This window comes from Ursus maritimus, unplaced genomic scaffold, assembly GCF_017311325.1.
Source record: "Ursus maritimus isolate PB19 unplaced genomic scaffold, ASM1731132v1 scaffold_23, whole genome shotgun sequence".
In the NCBI taxonomy this organism is placed as follows: domain Eukaryota; kingdom Metazoa; phylum Chordata; class Mammalia; order Carnivora; family Ursidae; genus Ursus; species Ursus maritimus.
In genome coordinates this window covers 43557978-43580848 of record NW_024424786.1, presented here as the reverse complement: position 1 = coordinate 43580848, position 22871 = coordinate 43557978, and the positions used below count along the sequence as shown (strand labels likewise).

The 22871-nt window shown below is 56.2% G+C and overlaps 1 protein-coding gene across 1 annotated transcript; it reads left to right on the top strand.

Moving 5' to 3' along the window:
• Positions 1-16527: 16527 nt before the first annotated feature.
• Positions 16528-20161, top strand: FGF19 (fibroblast growth factor 19). Its single transcript, XM_008699712.2, has 3 exons — positions 16528-16768; positions 17136-17239; positions 19847-20161. The coding sequence occupies exons 1-3, from the start codon at positions 16528-16530 to the stop codon at positions 20159-20161; spliced, it is 660 nt and encodes a 219-aa protein (XP_008697934.2).
• The last annotated feature ends 2710 nt before the right edge of the window (positions 20162-22871 follow it).

The window sequence follows — 22871 nt, the reverse complement described above, 5'->3', positions numbered from 1 at the left end:
GCGACGGTCTCCTCTGTCTCCTCTGTTCATCTTCTGCTTCTCTGACTCTCAAACGGCCTCTTAATTGGCCATTTGGCCCCTAAATTAGGGGCGATTAGGATCAGCCCCCAAGCAGCATTTCAGATGGCGGCCAGAGGTCTGAAGCCCTTTCTTGGGGTCCCCGGATCCTTTGACTTGGTCACCTAAAGGTCAGCCCTCTGTCCTGGTGTGGGTGCCTGGGCAGCCCCTGACCTTCAGCTCATAAACCTGACCCTGGCGATTCAGAGCCGAGGCTCTCAGGAACCACCGAGCGGCGTGCAGAGAGAGGGCCCTCACATGCCTGGAGCTTCCAGAATGTCCCGCTGGGGCCAGCGCTCTGCTGGGCACCGTTTCCTTGTTGGCTCCCAGGGTCCAGAAACCCGCGTAGACCCGCTCCAGCCAGGACCACAGTGGCCTCCTGCCTGTGAGGCTCAGCTGGCAGGAGGCAGGGGCCGTTGCTGGATTCCACCTGTCTCTCACTCTCTGTTGGACCTGGCAAGTGTGCGAACCCTGCCAGCCCACCTCCCGGCCCCCAAACTGCGGGAGACCCCGGTATCTGTGATTCTGTTGTGCCTCCCTGAGGGCAGTGTGACACAGGAACGTGCTGTTGTTTCCACAGGTGGGAAGGAGAGAATCCCCGCTCCGGGGGGTCTGCACTGCCCTGTCTCCCCAACGCTGGGCCAGCCCCACGCACGGACTCCACTGTTCTGGCCTCCTCTCCCTTGAGGAAGTCACACACCCCTTTGAGAAGCTGATGAAAGTGACAGCAGGCCGCCCAGAGACGTGCATCCCTGGGCGCACACACATGTGAGGGCACATCTTGTGCACGAGTCCAGGCAGGTCTGCCTTGTACAGCTGTGCAGGTTGTGCCCTGTACAAGGGCTCCTCCTGGCTGAAGTCTAGCCTGCCCGCCAAGCAAAGGGGAACTTTCCTCAGTGGCACAAAGATGTCTTCTAGGCTCAGGGGCCAGCCAGCCTTAGTGAGAGGAGGGGGCCTTGGGTCCCAAGCCATGCTCAGCCACAACATGGATACAGCCCTGGAGGGGAGCCAGGCTTGCTCTCTGGGCCTCAGTTTCCTCCTTGGAAACATGCATTTCGAAGCTCCCTCCATTCCCTAAATGCCAGGACCGCCAGGACGCACCCAGCAGGTGCCCTGTGGCACGAGCGTGGTTGCTGTGGCTGCCTAGGGCATCAGGACGCTGCTGGCACATCGGGTCGCTCAAGAGGCAGGCCGAGCAGGTGTTAGCCAGTCCCTGCTTGGTTACCTCAGCCTCTAAAGCATTCCTGAGGCCTGTGCCCAGCGCCAACGCTCCCTGTTGGCTTATGGACACCTGGAAGGCGTAGGCCCTTGATGTGGCCTGTCTGATGTGTGCTCTGAAAGCTAAATCCCCTTTGCTGGGGGCCTGAGGAGCGTCAGCTCAAGCGCCCAGGAAGGGGCCCCATCCCACACGAGGCTCCTGGTCCATGCACCCCTCAGCGTCCTGCAGCCCTTGCCCCCCCCCTCCCCTGGGCAGGTCCTCCCAGGAAGGCCATAGCCCTGTGGAATGCTGCGCCACTGGGGGGTAACAGCCCCCCCTGAACTGGCCAGCATTGTTCCCGGGCCTCCCAGCTGCCTCCCACCTCAGGGCAATTAATGGGGTCACGAACCACCTCGAGGGTGCAATTCGCTGCCCTAGTGTAAACGGGCTCCCAAAGTGCTTTACAACCTGCTTGTAGCACCGAGAAGGGGAGCCGCCCCCCCGGACAGCCTGAAGCCCCCGGTGGCCCTGCCATTTGGCACCCAGGTTGGGGGCAGGCAGGGAAGGCCAGGTCCTGCCACCTGGAGCCCCGAGCCCGTCTGCACTGCTTTCTGGGGGTGTTGACAGAAGTCACCTACGGTCGCTCTTGGAGTAAAACCCCTCAAGCGCTCGGCTCTCCAGAAGGAGAGGCGCGTGCATCCCACCCCTCCAGGAAACGCCGTCAACCTCTCTGTGCTCCAGGCTCGCTAGGTGAGAAAAGCAGGCAATATAAGCTAGTCTTCAAAATTGTCGTGAGGATTAAATTTGTTGACAGATGTCAAGCCCTCGATGAGTGGTCATAAGTTTATTGGCCAGGAGTGGGAATGACCCCCAATGTCACCTTCCAGGGCTAAGCGTGGCTGTGTCTGGAGCCCCTCGCTGAAGTCTCTGCCTCTTTCTGTTGCAGGAAACAGCGCACATACGGAAAAGACACAGCACGCGTATGAAAGACACGGTCTGGCTTCTCCCAAAGCTCCAGAGTGAAGACCCACAGGACCTACCGCCAGGCAAGAGGCAGAACGGCTTGGTGCCCAGAGCCCTCCCTCCAGCCCCCCGGCCCAGCCCAGCCCAAACCCCTGTCTCTGACTTCTCTGCCTTTGCAAAACTTTCGTTGCTTTATTGTGGACAAGCCTCTAATAGAAAGTCAGTTTCCCGTGTCTTTGGGAGACGTGTTCATGCGGCCACTCGAGCCTGTGGCCCGCCCACACCGCCTTGCTGTGTAGTGTTCCAGGTGTGGCCGCGCTACGGTTCGGTTCATGTATCCTTGTCCCCGTAGGGAGACGTCTGCACTGTTTGGGCGGCGGCTAGAGGCACGTGGCTGCCCGGGATGCAGGAGTCGGAGGGAAACCACGGCCGGCGGTGGAACTGGAGGGTGCAGCTCTCCGAGAGCTTCCGCTTTACCCGATGACGCCAAGCTGTTTCAAGCCAGCATTTTGCACGGTGTCTGTGTGTGGCTCTTTGAAAAGCCAGAGCAGGGCCACCATGTGCCCACACAGATGTAACACAGGAAGGCTTTCCTGTAAGTGCTTACGTAGGCAGAGAACGTTTCGGAAAGGAGACGGCAGACGCCCCGATCTGTCAGCAAGAGGACCGCTGGGAAGTGAGGGGCTATTTTATACCTTCCTCTCTCGTTTGGTGGGGAATCAGGGTGGGCTCCCACGCAGGTGTCGCTCCGAAGCCTGGCTTTACTGAGTGCTGAGAACTTCAGCAAACACAGCCCTGCCGCTGCTCCCTGGCACAGCCGCCCGCGGCCTGGGTGCCAAGCTCGCCCCGGGGACAGTCTGAACATTGAGGTGGGTTTCCATTGTTCACTAGGATAAGCAGGGGTGTGACAAGGTTGCCCACGTATACAGGTTTACATGCTTATGTGATCGTTCCCTTCCTTCTTCCTAGGATTTTTTTTTTTAACCATTATAAAGCTAGTGCAAGGTCTTTGGAGAAAATTTGGGAAGTAGGAATAAAAGACAAAAGAAGAAGACTGGCAGAGCCCCCTGCAAGCGCCCCTTCCCACTGCCACCTGTGACCCACACCCCAACCCCCAGCTCCCTCCTCTTCTTCCCTGCCACGCCGGGCTCATGCTAGCACTGAGCTGGAAGCCACCCCCCCTCCCTTCGGCATTGACGGTCTGTGGTTTGGTCCCGTGGTCTTCCTTTGGCTGCTGAGAACCCAAGCACAGAGGGGTTCTGGAAAACAGGGCAATCATCTCACCCCTTTCCACCCCAGTTAGAGACAGGCCAGCAGGGCATCATCTCCAGCGCACCTGAGACATGCCCGTCACCCCTCGCTTCTCCCGCCCCCACCTGCTTGCCTTTCTCCATCACAGGTGCGAGAGCTGGAGGGGGGCACGCTCAGTAAAGGCAGTCTACCCACAGCTCCTCCTCGGGAACCTCGGGCTACCTGGACCTTGGCAAAGTTTCTCTTTCTCCAGCTTCATTCCTCACTCTGCCCCGACATGATGCTAGGACGTGCAGAGTGTGGTATTAGGCGCTGGAGAAACAGTGATGTTCAGGGCGGGCCTAGTGGAGCAGCCCTGTTTTACAGGAGAGGAAACCAAGGCTCAGGGCCCAGGGAGCAGCACAAAGCAGGTCAACGTCAGACCCAGGAGCACACCGAGTAGGCCTGCCCCCGAACCGCAAGTGGCTCTCCCTCCCTCCTCTTGGAAGGACCAAAGGTGACAGCCCCCGCAGCCCCCAATTTGTTCCCTGCCCATTAACAACCCCGACCTCTGAACCATACTGGGCGTCAAGGAATTAGAGCAGAGATATGCCACCTTTTGGGAGCTGACACCCCTATTCTTATTTAAATCCACCCTGCCTCCCTCCCTGCCTCCAAGTGTCAGCTGGCAAACATGTGTCCTGTAAATCAAAGGGCTCAGAGTCTCGCTGGGTTTGACGGGTCTCCGAGAATTTCATGGAGCCCTTTGGAGAAGGCACCACTGTGAGCTGCGAAAGCATTTGAAAAAGTTAAAAGCCTTCTTGGCTCGCACAACGTGGCCCGGCCAGTCCAGCTCGGCGAGGGGGTCACAGCCTCGGGCAGCCGGGTGACCAAGCACTGACTCACCCCAGAGGCCAGCTCCCCTGACCCTCTCGGGGAACTCGGTTCTAGCTGGAGAAGGCTGAATGGAAGGCTGTTGTGCAGGACTCCGGGGATTTGTTTGGGAGCAAGGTGACACTTGGCGACCTGTAAGACAGCGCCGTCTGCGCACCTTTGACCACTGGGGCGGCACGGACGTGCCCGTATGTGGTCACTCACTGTCGACGTGGCATTTCAGGACAGAGTGGAGTCACCCAACCATGCCTTCAGCAACCTTCGTTGGCCCCTGGAGGATGTCTACACAATATCGTTGACTGATTGAATAACTTCTGTGCTGTGACTATAAGAGGGGTCCATTTCCAGTGGAGAAAATGTAGGGCAAAGCAGAGAACTATAAAAATAAGAAATAAAATAGGTGAATGCTCTCACTTTTTAAAAATGTACCTCTGTGCGTGGTTTTGCGTGTTTTTCTTTTTCTTTCTTTTTTTGTTTTTACACCATCGCATTTTACTGTATATTTAGTTTGGTGCCTTGTTTTTTTTTCACTCAGCCTTATATGGCGACAATTTGAGGTGTGGGTGCAAGTGCTTGGCTGGACCCCCTCCCTTGACCCATTCGTTCCTTGTCATTGATCATTTGCCTTTTTCAACCTGTTCCGGACTCCTGGGTTCTCTCCCTAGGCCTTGTCCGCAGCGGGAAGCCAAGGCCCAGCTTCCTAACATGGGGTTTTTCCGGCTGGGAAGGTACCAGTGGTGTGCCAGGGCCGAGGTTGGAGGGGACCGGGAGGGCACTTTGCAATCCTGCCAAGCTGGTGGGAAACCAGGCCAAAGAGCCCCATTTGGCCCCAGGGTGCCTGGAGGCAGTGCCTTAGAGAACCAACAGTCGGGAAGCATTCTTGGCCCTCTGCCGGGATGACCATCCAAGGCCAGCCTCAGGGGCATTGGGCCCGCTAGCTCTCGCCAGGCTGCTTCTGCCCAGAGGACTCCCATTACTCACCCACCCCTACTACCCATGAGTGCACTCCCCTGTCTCTGCGGGAGGGCTCTCTGGTACCAGCCCCTCACTATCCCATCTCCGGGCAAAGAAGAAGCTACCTCTGTTGAGCATTGACTGATGGATATGGCAAGGTGTCCCCAAGAGGTGTGTCCACCTGGACCCTGTGGATGTGACCATATTTGGAAATAGGGTCTTTGCACGTGTAATTAAGTGAAGGCTCTCAAGATGAGATCACCCTGGATGATCGGTGGGGGGGGGGGAGGGGACTAAATCCAGTGACAAGTGTCCTTGTAAGAGCCAGGGGAGGGAGACCTGAGACAGAGACTGGAAGCAGAGGGACCATGTCGAGGCCAAGCAGAGGATGCAGGGGCACGGCTGTGAGCCCAGGGGTGTGGGGAGCCCCCAGCGGCTGGAGGAGCCAGGAGGACCATCCCTCGGAGTACCTGGAAGGAACCAGATACATCCTAGTCCGGGACGTCCGGCCTCCAGTTCTGTTGTTGGAGCTGCCCAGTGAGTGATTGTTATCGCGGCCCCAGGACACTAACGCAGGGTCCAAGGGTCCTGACTTCAAATGCCAGCCTGATGCTTGCCGGCTGTGTGGCCTTGGGCAGGAAGAGCCATGCGCTCTGGGAGGACTCCAGGTCACATAAAGCCTGGCACATTGTAGGTGCCCAGGAAATGGCCACTGCTGTTCTCGAAGATGCTGACCATCAGTGGGCTGGGGCCACTTTGAGTCAAAAAGCACGGAATGCCATGTCCCTATCCCTCGGAAAAGTCCCGTGTGACCTGGTGGGGGAGTGATGTCTGGGGGACAGGTGGTCTCTGGGGCCTTAGCTGTGCCCCCTTCCAAGCCTGGCTGCACACTCCGTATCAGTAAGGGGAGGAGGAGCTGGACGGAGCTGGCCGTGTTTCACCAGGGACGTCACATAAACACATTCCAGCCTATTGGTCCCGAGTGCAAGAAAGACGGATACCGCGACTGCAACTGTCTTGTGAGGGAGCTTCTAGAAGGAACGCTTAAAACAAACAAAATCATGGGAATCAGACCCTGATGATGGGAGAGGAAGGTCTACCCATGAGAGGCCAGGTTTTCTACACTGATGACGTGTCCCCATCATTGCCTGGCCAGCGTCTCTGAAGCGCACCCCCACCCCCCACTACCGACACCCTCAGGGAAGCAGGCTGGCCTGGCTAGCCAAGCCAAAACCACCCCAGGGTAGGACAGAAATCAAGTTCACTTCTGCCTTAGCCGTTGACCTTGGAGAGTAAGCCCATGGCTCTGCTGGCAGCTCAATGTGCTGCCACCTTTCTGGAACCCCAAGTGGCTGCCACCAGGGTCAGCTGCTGGAAATCCTGTCCAAGGACCACCGAGCACAGAGTGGGTCTGGCGGTGAGCTGCGTGCAGTGAGGAGAGGTCTGTGCGTGGGGATCACAACGACTGACCACCTCCGAGGCTGGGCTCAGGCTCAGAGGAGCCAGTCCATCCACAGGGCTGACTCCTGGCCTCCCGGGGTCATGAGCATCCTGGAGAATGTGTTGAGAACTGTCTGTAGGCCAGGCCCAGAAACCTTGACACGAGATATCAGGCGTTCATGGATCCGAATTAACATGGGGGTGACGTTGGGACTTGAATGGGGCCTATGAGCGGAGATTTGTGGGAAAGGGCAAGAATGAGAACAGGTGCATGGACAAAAGGGGACACAGGAGGGTTGAAGAGCAGAAGAGGAAGGGCGTAGAGCAGGAGGAGGGGCATGGGTTGGGAGCCCCCGCTCTCCCCCCTGCCAGCCTCTACCGGTGAGGACCCGCTGGCTGACTCTCCCCAGGCCTCAGTCTCCGTGTCTGTAGAATGGGGCTGGGGAGATGCGGCCTGCAGCCTAGGTCAGGCCCCTGTACCAATGCTGTCTCCTATGACGGTGGGGGAAACAGGGATCAGGCCAGGGACAAGGGCCAGGGGGAGGAGTGTCCCCTGAGAGATGATGGGTCATCCCGGAATGGAGGGTGAGGGCTACAGCAACCGGGGTGCAGGGTGCGGGGTGGGGGAGGGGGAGGGGGACCTAGAGGCAAGGTGAGCTGGCTGGCAGCGTCGCAATCCAGACCAGCCCTGGACAGAGCTTTGGGAAGAGGTCCCTTCTTGTCACAGCGTGAGCGTGAGAGGTCTGGGTTGGGGCTGAGGGACTCACCCCAGAGGTGCTGGGTGCTGAGTCCAGGCCCTGCTGCCCCGGCCACCTCAGGCCTCGGGAGCCTGGGGCACTCCCCGAGCCTCTCCCTTCTCACGCAGCCCTCCGCGGAGTGTCGTCCCATTTCCTAGATGGGGAAGCCGGGTCAAGTGCTTGTCCCAAGGCCCATAGCAGGAGCCTTGGGAAGGAATCTCCAACCCCCTCAGTCTGTGGTATGTGCGGCCAGAAACCCTAGCCGGAACTGAGCCCCGAGCATCTGTCTAAATGCCTCAAAACAGAAATACCTCTGGTCTCGGCTGACCTGCTAGAAAGGCGGGGCTGGAAGCCTCAAAGCCCGAAGCCAACGCTCTCCTGTCCTTCTGCCCTTCCTCCCTTCCTTCTGTCCTCCTTCCTTAACCCATATTAATCGTGCAGTTGTCTGCCAGGCCTGTCCTGGGCCTGAGTGGCGACCGCAGTGACCAAGACCTCCGCACCCCCCACCACGGAGCTTACAGACACGGGACAGGGGAAATAGTGATTGGACTGCACACTTCCTTCTGTGTCAGTCACAGAAAGTGCTGCCGAGGGACAAGGGTCCTTCCTGTGCTTTCATTTACTCGTCTGTACAATGGAGACAGAACCCTCAGAACAGCTGCTGTGAGACCCACAGGCCACACACACGTGCACACACGCACACTCACAGGCATGCACACACTCATGCACACGCACGTTCGAGCACGTGCTCAAACTCACGCGCACACACGCTTATGAGGGTTTGCTTGCGTGCACACACCCATGCACGCTCGTGGGAGCACGCACACACACGCACACACACAAGGTCTGGCACATTCAGCCACGTGGGGACCACCCTCGGTGGTGACGATAAAACAGTGCAGAATGTTCTAGCACACCGGGCTGGAGCTAGACTTCCCAAGATCTCTGTTCCTAAAAGGGCCGTTCCCTGTGACCTGGACGCAGGTTTGCTCCTCGGGCTACCCTTACAAGAGCAACCCCTTCACACTCGGTGCTGAATTCCCAGTGTGGAATAAGACCCAACTACTGAGTTTGTAAAAATCATTTCCCATTAAAAAAAAAAAAGACATTACTTATAACCCAAAGGAAGCTACCAACAGACAGAAGACTGAGTCACTATCTACTTGAAGACTGAGTCACTATCTACTTGCACAGAGTGGGATGGGGGGTGGGGAGCGTTCCCGAGGGAATGACAAGACTTTGGGGTCATTCTCCAGGGAATGGCTGTGTCGGAAAATATGTCCTCTGCCTGTGACATCAGGGATGCAACATGACTCCCATTTATCTAGAAGACACGCCCCCAAAGACCCAAAATAGCCAGACTTCTCCATACCACTTGGTGCAGCCGCTGTGGGTGGGCCGCGTAGCTGCCCGAGTCTCGGTTTCCTGCTCCGGAAAATGGGATTGACCACAGTGACTGGAGGCATTCGTGGCCCTCTCTAGGAACTTCCCCAGGACCGTGGCTGGGAGCCTGGTGTGTGGGCTGCCAACCGCAATGCCTGCCACTAGCCATAAGCTACGAATGGCTATCGGGCAGGTGCGTTAGACTGTCCCCCTCCAGTAATTTTACTTTGAAAAATTCCTCACCTGCTGAGAAGTTTCCGGAATACTGTAAAGAGTGCCTATTTCCCCTTCACCTGCATCATCGCCCCAGTGCCACCGTGGCGTGCTCCCTGTCTCGTACACACACAGGTATTCTTCTGAACCATTTGAAAATTAGTTGTGCATGTGACTATGTGAGTTGTCAATACTGGGGCGTGGGGCTCCGCATCGCAAGGACGTGCTACGTAACCACGACGTGAGCATCCAGCCCAGGAAACTCAACCACGCACCTGTTACCGGACCAAGGAAAGTCTATATTCGATGTCCCCGAGGGGCTCAGCGATGTCCTTTGGAGCAGGCTACTTCCTTGCTGCTGTCTTAAAAATTGAGGTGAAATTCACCAAACATAGTGTTAACCATTTGATTTATTTATTTAAAGATTTTTTTAGTTTAATTTAATTAATTATTTACTTACATTTTTAAAGAAAGATTTATTTATTTTAGAGAGGGAGCCTGCATGGGGGCAGGGAGTGGCGGAGGGAGAGGGAGAGAGAGAATCTCAAGCCGACTCCCTGCTGAGTGTGGAGCCCAGCATGGGCTGGATCTCATGACCTTGAGATCACGACCTGAGCTGAAGTCAAGAATCGGACACTTAACTGACTGAGCCACTCAGGTGCCCCCCCCCCACTTTTTTTTATTTTTAAGTAATCTCTACACCCAATGTGGGGTTCGAACTCGCTACCCCAAGAGTTGCACTCCACCAACTGAGCCAGCTAGGCACCCCCAGTGTCAGCCATTTTATTTTACTTTATTTTATTTTTTATTTATTTATTTTTTAGTGTCAGCCACTTTAAAGTGTAAAATTCAGCGTGGCATTTAATGCCTTCCTAAAAGGACACTCCTTGCCCATCAGCCAGTTGGTCAGTTCCCAGGCACCCCCTTCGCCTGCCCCCTGAAATAGCCAGTCTGCCCAAGCAGGTGTTTTTAATAAGGAATCATCAGCATGTGGAGTTTTTCTTTTTTAAAAGACTTTATAACAAATCAAATGTTGCACTGGACGCCGTGGTGCTGGGAGGGAAGGAGATGTTGCTGTAAGAGTGTGTTCTGGTCCTTTCTCTGCAGCCCACAGGCTGAATGTCTTTGGGCAAATCTTTCCCCCTCTCGGGGTCTTACTGTGTTCATTCACTGACGCAGGGCTTCTAAGAAATCATCTTCAAGGTTCTGTCCAACCCTAGAATGAGTAAAATGACCTGGAATCACTAGTTCGATGCCCAAGAAAGCTTCGTCTCTGGGACTACCTGTCCTGCGTGGCGGTCTCCCCCCAGGCCTGGGGGGCAGCGGGGCGAAGTGGGAGGAGAGCTGTCCCTGGGGGATCTCACCCAGCTTCTTTCTCAGAGCCTGCTCACGGCTCCTTACCTTCCCCATCAGCTCCTTACTACCAGCCTGGCTTTGTGCCTTGGTGTCTCATCTGCCTTAAATGGGTCAACAGCCCGCACCAGGCGCTGCCGCGGGACCTCTGTGAGAAATGGCTTTGCTGAACAGACCTTCCTCCAGAGGTGAGGTCTTAGAGGTGAGCGAAGCAGGGACTGGCTCTGGTCCAGAAAGTTGCTTCCCTTCCTCCTCCAGCCCCGGTGGGTTTCTCTCTCCCACGGACTCCTCTCCAAGAGGAATTCCAGCATTCCCAGCGTCATGGTGAAAATGGGAGTGGGTATGGCTGCCTCCGGAAGTGCTCTTGAAATATGCTTACGATGCAGGGGGCAGTCCTCGGGGAGGGGTATACTGCTGGGGACTTCCGGACAGGCTTCTTGTTTGTGCTACTCCCGCTGGCCCCAGTGATCCTGCAACAGGTCGACCTTCACCCTCCCTGCTTGCATCACTGGGTGCCCCGAGCACAGCCCTCCGGTTGGGTGGGGAGTCCTGCCTCTGCTGTATCACAGGGCAAGAAAAGGTCCGATGCATGAGATCTGACCCATCAGAAGTGCTCAGAAAGTGCTCAGATCAGTGAACAATGAATGTCCGGCCAGAGAAGGGTGGAAGGAAGGATGGACAGAATGAGCAAGGAAAGGATAGACAAACGGAAGAATCCGGGGCATTCACAGCCACACCGACACCTCCCGGTTTCCTTTCAATGATTCGTGCACTATTTCTTGACGGGCTACGTGTCAGGTTCTGCTCAAGGCACTGGGGACACGGCTGCAAACCAAGCAGACGCATTTGCCACCTCCACGGAAACATGTCCGGGGAGGAGACAGATGGCAGAGCAATAACCATACCAAGAAATACCTGCCAGCTGTGGCAGGAGGGAGCCGACCGAGCCCCCGCAGCTCTCCAAGGGTCTCGCTGGTCAGGGGGGCCACTGCATCACCAGGGTTCCCACTCAGTGACTCTGGGGCTTCCCAATATCAGTATTTTAAAGTTGTTTTTTTTTTCCCCAGATTTTATTTATTTATTAGAGAGAGAGAGAGAGCACAAGCAGGGGGAGCAGCAGAGGCAGAGGGAGAAGCAGGCTCCCTGCTGAGCCAGGATCCTGATGCGGGGCTCGATCCCAGGACCCTGAGATCATGACCAGAGCTGAAGGCAGATGCTTCACCAACCGAGCCACCCAGGTGCCCCATCCAATATCAATATTTTAATGTTATGGCTTTGAGAGACATCACCGTGAGCATGGTTCGTATTTTCTCATTAAGTTATTTGTTTTTCTTTAACTCAGTGACATTTACCGTGTTCCTGCATTCTTGGCTGCTGATACCCTGACAGGTCTAAATATTTTCCACTGGAACACACAGCCACCTTGATGACTAGAATTCATGTACAGAAATCAACTTTACAGCACGTGGATTGGAATTCCTCTGTCCCAGGAAAAACTGCCAGCCCCTGTATCACAGACGATAAAGTGAGGCACAGCCATGCCCAAGCCCTGTCCGCCAGGGGAGCTCACCAGTGGGTGGGTGTTGGGTCCTGGGGTGGGGTGGGAGTCTGAATCGGTAGCAAAAGAAGCTTCCAATCCCAGCTTCTGTGCCACCTGCTTGGCTGCTGGTGGCTGGGACTTAAACATAGTCTCACACCCACCTAAGGACGTCCAGAGAAGTTGTGCCTCCCTTAGTGTGGATAGAGAAGGGTAGTTTTCCAAATTCCAGGAGAAAGCTGCCACATCCCACCTCAATCCAGTGTTGTGGACTGGGACCTGCATGGGAAGAACGACCATGGGGCCTGGTAATTCCCCTTCTGAAAGTGGATAGCTGTGAGCTGTGTCTCCACGGACCCTATGTTTTGTGGGAGAGGAGACTAGAAACAAGCTAAATGTCCAGAAGCAGGGAACAGACCACACACTCACCGCAGCTCACTCAGATCCGCCAGCGTCCAAGGGGGCTGTAAAAGGGGCTTAATGTCCTGGGAGATATTCACAGTAAGTGGGGGAAAAGAAGATACAAACGCTGGCTGTTTGTTTGTTTTTTAAGATACATATATATATTTTAAAAGTCTAAGGAAGAAATTCATCCAAACAGAAACAGCAGCTCATAATGCCGTCCTAATATTCCAGGTTTTAGACTTGGCCCCTTTGTGGTTTTCTGTATTGACCAAATTTTCATCCACAAACAAGAGCAGCTTTTGCAGTGTTCAAACTCCACTTCATTGAGGCACAACTCAAAATAAAATGCACCCTAATTTTAAGGGCCCCATTCAATGAGTTTTGGCAAATGTCACTGCCTGTTACTCATCACTTCAATCAAGAAAAAGGACATTCCCACCATCCCAGAAAGCTTCCTCTTGCCGGTTTCTGGTCAATCCCCACCCCCATCTCCTGCCTCAGGCAAGTACTGATGAGCTTTTTGTCCCTATAGACGAGATCTGTCTTTTTTTTAGGGTTGCTACTACATTTTAAAATAAGTACTAAACCTGGCAAAGATGGCCAGGGTAGTCTTTAAATGAATAACAATAGCTACCCCTTCTATTATGCACCCAGCTTTGCCAGGCGGTCTCTGTATAAGTATTTATCTCTCCATTGATAGAGATTCTTTGCTAATTCTCACATTAACTCATTGGGAGGTTAAAAGCATTCCTTTTGCTGTCTTACAAATAAGGAGGCTCTTCCCTTTTCCGCTCTGATTTGGCCTCTGCCAATTTCTGGGCTAGTGGGGTGCCGCTTTTTTAGAAGAATGATCCTACTAGGGGAAAAATGGATTTTGATGACACAGAATGCTTTGGGGAAAATGATGCACGTTCTAGCTGATTCGAGCAAAAGTACGGACCAACTCAGGCGTCCCTGAGTTCCATTCTTGGCTTGGCGAGGAACCGTGGCTTCCCCCAACCCAAGCATTCAGAGCCCTTTCTGGCTTGGGCAGTTCTTACTTAATGATGAAGATTTTTACCACCACCCAGAAGTTTCTGTAATTACAAAGAACTTCTCAACTGTGGGGCGGGGGCAGGGGATTTGGGATGGGCGTGAGGAGGTGCTTAGGTACTTAAGAAGGCATGTTTGACATTGTCATGTAAATTTCTAGCCATAAAGTGAAAAGAAAAACAACTATTTTCATAATGCAAAGACTGGGAAGTGACCCGGAGCAGGATTTTCTGAGCTGCTGGGACGTGGGTTTAGAAGCAATGAAAATCCCTTTGTGTGGATCTCATTTGCCACCATCAGGACCAACTCAGACAAGCTGGGGTTGAGAGAGGGTGACCCTGGGAAAAGGGCAGTCCCAAGGATTCCCCCTGACATCAAATCCAGAACAAAGCTGCCAAGCGAAGTATTTCTGGTCAGGGCCTGAGACCCCTGGGGCCCTGGGTGGGCTGAGCGGGGCATCGGGGTGACTTGGACTCTTGCTCCGATTGCCCCTCCACCCAGTGAATGAAATCTCATTGGGGTACGTCACCTGGTTCATCACCACCAGAAGAATCCAGATCATCCCATCCAGCACATTGGTGGCTGCAGGGATGGGAGTCGGCACCGGCTTCCTCCTCACCTGGAGCGTTAGCCGCAGCGCCCCCTGCCGGCCAGCACCGCGTCCCTCTGCCGCTCTAGTCTTTCTCCAACACACAGACCACGGGTACCAGCAGACCTGCCCAGGCCCCTAGCTCAGCCGAGCTGGGGGCAAACCCGGTCTGGACAGCTCTGCAAGCCTCAGTTTCCTGATATGCAGCATGGGTCAATCACCCGGACTTTCAGAGCACCCCGTGACCAGGAAATGCTTAGTACCCAGTCGACCCTTAGTGGATGGCCATCGCTCGTATGAACTCTATCTGGTACCTTATGTCCACTCTCCCATGTGACCCCTGGACAAGGCTCAAAGCAGGCATGAGGAGGCAACAGGCCCAGCAGGTCCATGACCTGCCCAGGGAGTGGCCAGGTGTGGGTCTGTGGTGCAGAGAATCCTGCCTGGAGGCCACCCCACCTCTCAGAGATGAGGCAAGGCCTGGATTCACAAGCTTAATGGCCTGCGTTCCTATTCCACACCCACCACTCACAGGCTGGGTCCCACTGCTCTGGGACCCTCATTTCCTATCTGTTCAAGGAGGCGGGGACAGAATACCATGGAGGTTCTTATAGGGGTTTAAGCCGAGAACACCCAAAGTGTGCTTAGAACAGAGCCTGGACATAGGAAGCTGCTGCCCTTACCACCTTCCCCAGCTCGGATCACAGTGGCGGTTCTCCTCCCACTCTGGCCAAGGGAGGGGCAGCAAAAGAGCAGGGGTGGGGCCAGAAGCCCGTGATCCCCGCCCCCAGACCCATTCTGCGGCACCCCCCAAGGCAGCTCTGCCATCCTCCTCAGTGCCCCACATTTATCCAGGATCTTTAAAACGAAAGCTGCAGGGGAGGGTAATTAAGTTTAATAGGGGCCGCTGTCGATTTAAAGCCACAGGGGGGAAGTAATTAGATTTAACAGAAGCCGTGGCTTTCTGAACCAAGACACGCAGCGTGGGGGTCCTGGTCTATAAAGCCTTTGAGATGATGTCTTTTTGTAAAACCTTTCCTGGTGACATTTTCTGCACGCTCGGTCATTAACGCCAGTCACTGACTGGGGTATGAACATGGCCTTTACTCATTGAAATTCATTAGGCCTGGCACTGATTTCTCTCCCTGTGTCTCGACTGCTTGCCCGCCCATCGCCTTTTCGCTGAGACAGCGTGGTTTTCCTCCAAAACTGGCCCAGGAGGACCCTCTCCTTCCCTCCAGGGAATTCTCCGGATGCCTTTTCCCTTTTCCGAGCATCATTAGAGGAAGTCTGGATTGCAGGAGCCCCTTCACCAAGTGGCCCCAATTTCCCGGCCTGGCGCCCACCCCCAGGCCAGCAGCGCCCCTCTCTGCTGCTCTGCGCCTCCCTGGCCTCTCCTCACCCAGTCCCCCAAGACATCGCGCCCTGGCCCGGGAGAAGAGCTCAGGGACCCAAGCACCGGACCAACGACAAAAGGCACTCAAACACAGTGGGGCCTCCCCGCGCTGCGTCTGGCTCGAGCCGGGAAGCCTGAGTTTCCCGTCTGCAGAAGCGAGCCCATTTTGCGCCTGCGAAAGGCGCCTTCAGGACAACCGTCCATCCAGCCTCCAGCTCTGGGCACGGCCGCTCAAGCCGGCGCAGAGGCCGAAACCGGGGAGGAAGCGCCATCTAGCGCTCGCCGAGCGCCACTCCCCCATTGTTCCTCCCAGAACTCGAGCCCGGCCCCCCGTCGGGGGGCAATTTACAGGGGTAAAAGGGGCGGGAGGGGGGCCGGGATCGCGAGAACATAAGACCAGGAAAACGTGAGCTAGTCCGAGCGGCAGGGGGAAATTCTAATGGACGGCTTTGCATCTGGAGATATGACGGTTAGGACCGTCGTGGGAGGGAGTGGATGTGGGCTTTTAAGGGGAGAGAGCCCTAAAGCCAAGGCGAAGCTCCTCCGGACAGGGGGTGAGGGATGCAAAGGTCAGTGCCCCAATCTCTGGTCACGGGATTCCTGCTCCCCGCTCCTGCTAGCGCCCCGCCGCGAGCGCATTCCCTGGGGGAGCCGGTGGCGTGGGGGCGGGGACCGGTTGTCTCCTTTATTGCTTTATAAAATCAAACTCTCCCAGCCAAGAGAGAGCTGGCCCCCGGCCCCTACGCTGCGGGGAGGAGCTCCCCCGAACCCTCCGGTGAAACGGGGCCTCCTCCTCCCCGAGATCCGGGAGGCCTGGGCGGGGTCACCCGGGCGGGGTCCGGGGAGGGGCTGGGGCAGGAGGCGGGGTGTGAGTGGGTGTGTGCGGGGGGCGGAGGGCTGATGCAATCCTGATAAGAAATGCTCGGGTGTCGCGGGCACCCACCCGCCGGGAGGGTAAGACGCACTATATAAGGCCGCTGGCCGCGAGCCGTAGTGCCGTCGGAGCAGGAGTGCTGAGTGCGCAGGTACCCAGAGCGCACCGCTGGCTCGAGGGACGCACCCGGCCTCTGCACGCACAGTCCTGCAGCTTCCCAGCCTCCCGCACCCTCGCCGCCAGAACTGCGTGCGGAGCCCGAGGGAGTTGCCATGCGGAGCGCGCCGAGCCGGTGCGCGGTAGCCCGCGCCCTGGTCCTAGCCGGCCTCTGCCTGGCCGCAGCCGGGCGCCCCCTAGCCTTCTCGGACGCGGGGCCGCACGTGCACTACGGCTGGGGTGAGCCCATCCGCCTACGGCACCTGTACACCGCCGGCCCCCACGGCCTCTCCAGCTGCTTCCTGCGCATCCGTGCCGACGGCGGGGTTGACTGCGCGCGGGGCCAGAGCGCGCACAGTGAGTGCCCACTCGCCCCTGTGTCCTTCCCTTTATCTCCTTCGGGGACCCCACATTTTGGCACCTCTGCGTTATGCTCCCTGCCCGGGGCACCTGACAGCGCGGGGAGCTGAGGGAGGTGGGCGCCGGCACGTGGACCCACCGCACCCACGCGTTATTCTCCACTTGCCCCCTTCGGTTCCCGCGGACCCCCCGCTCCCAGGAACCCCAGATCTTGGCACCTGGGCGTCCCATTCCCTCCCCAGGGTCCTAGACAGCATGAGGAGATGGGGGAGTGGGGGAGGGCCTGGGCCTGTGCACCCACCGCATCCACGTGTTGTGGGCCCCGCGGGTCCCCGCTGCAGCTTTCTGCTTCTCTCGCGCCCAGGTTTGGTGGAGATCAGGGCAGTCGCTCTGCGGACCGTGGCCATCAAGGGCGTGCACAGCGTCCGGTACCTCTGCATGGGCGCCGACGGCAGGATGCAAGGGCTGGTAGGTGTCTCCACCGGGGGATACGCGCTGGGGCGCGGGACCTCCGCCTCCTTCCAGGCGGGGCCCCGCAGGGGAGCCGGGCGCGCTGGATCGAATCCAGGCTCTCCTCGCTTTCTGCCGCGGGTCCGGCATGGAGCTCGGAAGGGAAGAAGGCGAGGGGCCGGATTAAGCTGAAGTGCGAATTTTTTTCTACGGAAGTTTATGGCCCGGACTAGTGGCCAGAGAATGGGTGAGATGCCTTTGCGTTTGCAATTGCGCGGAAGGCCGGCCCAGTGGGACAGAGGAAACGCTGTACTCGGTTTTCTTAGACACTAAACAGTGAAACCCACCTCGGGCCTTTTCAGTCTCGGCCTGCGCGTGTGTGGTCCTCGCCTCCGTTTCCCTCCCTGCGGTATAAAATAAAAGGAAGGCACGAGAAAGTATGTTCACAACTTGGATCTTTTTTAAAAAGCCAATCTTCAAATAAGTCAGAAAAAATTACATTTGGGATGGGGGAGATTTTTCTTAATTTTTAATCTACTAGAAAGCAGTGTGGTTTTTGCTGACGCATTAGAATATTCCAGTGGCGTGTGTGTTCTCGTGTTCTCGCTCACCTGTACTGCAGATGCTTTTGGGGGAGGGTGCCGGGGGGGGGGGGAACGGGCTGGGAAGGCCCAGGTAACCATCGAGGTCTCCGGGCAGGAAGTGTGCGGATGCCGGGTCTCGGTCTCGGGAACAAAGACTGGGAGTTCAAAGGGAGCCCGCGCCCCTCCCGCGCACCCGGGCGCACAGAGGAGGCTGTGTGAGGTCCCGGCCCCGCGCAGGGCCTCAATGCAGCCCCGCTGGGCCGGGGGCGCGGCGGGAGGAGCGGGGCGAGGGGGCGGGGCGGGGAGACCGCGCCTCCCGGGATGCCCTCCCCCTCCAGAAAAGATGCAGATGCTGGGCCTCCCCCGCAGCGCGAATCTTTTTAGTATCCCAGTTGTTTTGTGCCTCTGAGGCCAGTTTATCCATTTATCCAGAGGGCCTGTTTCAGGTTTTATGGCGGAGTCCTGCGTGAAAGGACCAGAACGGAGGGAAAGAAAGGAGGTGGTCGGCTTGCTGAAAGCTGACACCCAAAGCCACAACAAACCCGCAGTTGCAACTTTTGTTGTGACATTTACTTGGGGCAGGACGGGCGGTGGGGGGGGAGTCTAAGGGCTGGAGGACCGGCTGGCGCAGACATGTCTAGCCCACCATTCTAATCCAAATTTTGGGGTGAGGGGTGTCCCTTCCCCTAAAATCCTGTTCTGGCTCTTGATCCCCTGGGTATGGCTTAGCCAAGACGGAGGATTTTTTTTTTTTTTTTAATAAATTCCACTTCTCCAAGCAACTTGTAATCATTTCCTTTTCTGTTTGGAGAAGAGAACGGGGTGCTGGTTTCTCCTGAAGAACCGGGAGAGTAAAACAGTGCCACCATTTGCTTTTCCTTCCCTTGTTTATTTATCAGTTTGTATTTCACCCGCTGTCTGGTGGCTTTGTCCCGGTGCAGGGAGATGGGCATGTTGTTGCTTGGTTAGACTCGAGTCTTATCTGTGCCTTATCAGCACAGTGCTCACCCACCTGCAGTTCAGCGACCTTTGTAGGCTGGGGCACAAACGGGACTGGGTGCCTCCCGGGGTTGTTTACCGCCCAGCCCTCCCTGGCTCCCTGCCCTCTGTGTCCCCACAGGTAATGACCTTCCCCAGTTTGGCACAGGGCTTGGCCCACTAGTACCTCTCTGGCTACCAGTGTTCTGGGACCCCAGGGGCTGTTTTCTGCCCTTCGGCTTGCATTTCCCGCCACCCCGCTGGTGCTGGCTCTGTCGTGGGCCTGGGGGGAGGGGGCCGCCTTTATCTTGATAATGTTGGCAGGCTGCCTGGAAGCCTCTCCGCCACAGAAGGCAGGAGCCCTGGGGGGCTAAGGTTTCCTTCAAGGGCACCAGACAAAAAGGCCTCCAATGGCCCACTGTTCCTCAGGTCTAAATGAGGAATAGATGCTTTAATCTGGGCCTCCGATTGGATTAGGAGAGCACACCTAGTTGGGCGGTGTGTCCCCAAGTGTCAGTGGCCGCTGGGTACTTGCTCACGTCCATAGTCCTGTGTTCACCGTAAGGGTGGGGGGTCAGGGAGGCAGACACGCGTGTTGCACCTCTGATTCCATGCATCTGTTGCTCAGAACAAGACTAAATTTACGAAGTGAGATGTAAAAGATACAGATATCTGTATGTACAGATACTGAGTACATACGTAAAACATACATGCAATATGCCTAAGTATGCGCGTGTGTATAAAGGTATATGAAACACGTGTGTATGAGTTAATGCTAAAGTATATATGTCACATGTTTAACATTCAACGTTCTAATTTATCATACTGACGCAGTAGGATAAGCTCCGTGCGTATGTTAATACAATGTAGCACGTACTCCATAGACGTATGGATTGACACGTCTAAGCACGCTCTTTATGTAACTACACACAGATACATAGGGCCAGTCATGAGGGCCCGAGTATGTGGCTCAAATGCTCGCCTGTGCCCGGCCTCTCTTCTTCTGGTGGTGTGGCCCCAGGGGTCTCCCACTGGTGCTCACGGCCGCCCTTTCTCTCCCTAGCCTCAGTACTCCGCGGGGGACTGTGCTTTCGAGGAGGAGATCCGCCCCGACGGCTACAATGTGTACCGGTCCAAGAAGCACCGTCTCCCTGTCTCTCTGAGCAGCGCCAAACAGAGGCAGCTGTACAAGGACAGAGGCTTTCTGCCCCTGTCCCACTTCTTGCCCATGCTGCCTGGGAGCCCAGCAGAGCCCAGGGAACTCCAGGACCACGCGGAGTCGGACGGGTTTTCTGCACCCCTAGAAACAGACAGCATGGACCCTTTTGGGATCGCCGCCAAAATGGGACTAGTGAAGAGTCCCAGCTTCCAGAAATAAGCGGGGTTGTGGCCTCTCTCCCACTGCCCTTAGAGGCCAGGACCCCAGACCTGTGGTGCTTGCAAAGGGGGTTCTGGCCGTGCTTCTACAAGTACAATCCTGGGCTGGTGCTCCAGTTAGCTTTAGGAAGAAACATCTAGAACTTGTACATATACAGAGTTGTACATTGGCTGTGCCAGTTCCTAGCAGATAGACTTGTATGATGATGAAATCGTGAGCCCTCCACCCCGCACCTTTGCCATTGCTGGACAGTTTGCTGTGCTGCCCTGATCTTGCTTGAATACCTTCACTGACCGGGAACTCGCTACCTTTGGGAACGTTTTTATGCCAAGCTGAAATGGCCTGCAGTTCTCTCCCGTCATTTCTAGCAGAGGCAGCCAGAAGAAAAGCGATCATTTTAAACTCACGTACAGGTGACCAACTTTGTGAAACCTTCGGTAAATCTGACTCTACCACATGAGAATTGATCAAGGTCTCCACTCCAGAGAGGATCGTTGGCTCTCCCCCAACCCCTCCAGGACAGAACTGACCAGGCACAGCACGGCCCACCAGGCTTCAGGAACAGGGAGAGCCCAGAGGCCCTCCTCCAGCCTGGGTAAACCTGAAGAAATTCCCATTATGACTGCTTCTGGGACAGATAACATTCACTGGACTACTTGGCAGTCTGCCCAGGGCACATGGGGAATTCACCTGCCCCTCCCCCTGATCTCCAGTGCACATAGCCAGCACTTGCCAGGGCTCGGGCTGTTCCCTAAGTGAATGACCACCTGCTCGGAGGGACAGGACTCGAGGACAGCCCCAGCAGCCCTCCTTCCCTGGGATCCCATCTGCTCCGGGCATGTGGGTTTCACAGGGGCGCCCCTTTGGACAGAACCCCACAGGCCTGCCCCGTTCTTGGTCTCCCGCACGGTCTCCTGCACAACGCTGAGGCTCTGGCGCGCTCCCACCTTCCTCCTGTGCCATGGAAGTGGACCAGAGAGGAGCGGACACAGCTTCTGGGGCTGTTTCCACCTTCCCAGCCCTTTGCCGGGTGGCCGGACTTGGCAGCCTACCCCCTTAGGTAGACCTGCATCTCATTCAAAAGCCAGGAAAGGTTGGATTTGGAAGCCCCCGGTCTTGCCAGTAACTTGGAGAAGCAGCAGGGAAAGGGGCCCTTCCCCAGCACTTAGTTGCCAACGTGGTATTTATGAGTAATTTATTTTGTTTGATATGTACATCTCTCTATTTTCTTACTTTATTTATACCGCCCAAGTTGTATTTATGATGTGCGTGAGTTTTGTTTTCTACATTAAAGCACAATTTGTACCAAAAGTGGCATTTCGTTATCCATCTGGATGCCTGTGAGGGAGCGCGGGAAGGGAAGGGAAGCAGACCCGCGGTGCCGAGCTCAGAGGAGACGCTCCGTGTGTTCGCTGCATTTAAAATTGCGCTTTCTCCCAAAGCTCCGAGTCCTTACAGCCAGCCGGTAAGCTGAGGCTCCGGTGGAACGCTAGTTCAGCTTACAGCCCAGCGGCGGAGGCTGCCCGGGCCTGGGTGCCGGCTTCCTCCTCCCACGTCTGCTGGGAGTCTGCGTGCTTAGGACAGCTACAGTGCAGGTGCGTGTCGGGTGCAGGAAACAGACCCCGACTCGTAGTGTGCCCCTCCGCGTATTCGCGTAGCTCTTTGCTGGGGGCAGGTGATCCTGAGTGCGCTGGGATGGTGAACAGGGACCCCGGGCTCTCTGTCCACTAGTTGCCAGTAATAACCAGTCAACAGGACAACCAAAAATTGCGAGAGAAGTTGCTCATCTTTGGGCAAAATTCCCCAACCAGCTGTTCATTCTGAAGCAAATCATCGGCTTCTCTGAGCCTTGACGTCCTCACCTGTAAAACAGGACGAGGATGGAGAGAGCAGCGAGGAGTGGAGCTGCCACTCCATGCCTGGTACGGACAAGGGTCCGGTTCACTCCACCAGTGGGGAGTTACTGGGCGCTTGGGTCGGCCTTTAGTCCATTGAAGATCAAAGTTAAAAGTCTGCCAAGGCCATTTCATGAGGCGCTTCCCAACCCCCCTGCAAGGGCTCCCCACTCTGAACCGGTAGGCACCCCACACCGGGGACGCGCCCAGAGTGGACCCTCCACTCGCTCATCGCGGGGCCGCCTCACTCTTGAACACCCCCCTCCGCCCCAGGTGACAACATGGAGTGAGTGACACTTGCTGACCAGCATCCTCTACCCCTTGTTCTGCAGGTGAGGGAGTGTAGGACCACAGAGGGAAGGCACGAGCCCAGAGCTGCATAGTCTGGAAGCAGCAAGGCGGAAGGGCTGTGGGGTCAGGCAACGAATCCCCCCAGGGCCGTTAACTGCATCGCCTTGAGTAAGTCAAGTCACCCCCCCTGAGTCTGCGTCCTCGTGTGGACGGTGAGCTAAACAAGGTGTGCATTGCAGGACTGTTGGGAGAATCGCATGGAATCCTGTCTGCGAAGATGCCTGGTACAGAGCAGGCTGCCAGACAGCAGCCCTCGCCAGGACTAGAACTTATGGCCCAGGACAGTTATCTCCATGGGTTCTTAAATTCGGTTGCACAGTGAAATCACCTAGGGTAAAATCCAGTCGCTAGCCATGTCCCCAGAGATTGGGTCTAATTGGAATGGGTGCGGCTTGGACATGGACGATTTTGCGACGCTCCCCAGCGATTCAAATGTGAAGACCAGGGTGACAGCCACAGGGAAA

Bases quoted from the DNA above. Each gene is read 5' to 3' on its own strand.
- FGF19 (XM_008699712.2), top strand. From the start codon at position 16,528: ATGCGGAGCGCGCCGAGCCGGTGCGCGGTAGCCCGCGCCCTGGTCCTA. The intron at 16,769-17,135 runs GTGAGTGCCCAC...TCTCGCGCCCAG, and splicing joins GCGGGGCCAGAGCGCGCACA to GTTTGGTGGAGATCAGGGCA. The intron at 17,240-19,846 runs GTAGGTGTCTCC...TTCTCTCCCTAG, and splicing joins ACGGCAGGATGCAAGGGCTG to CCTCAGTACTCCGCGGGGGA.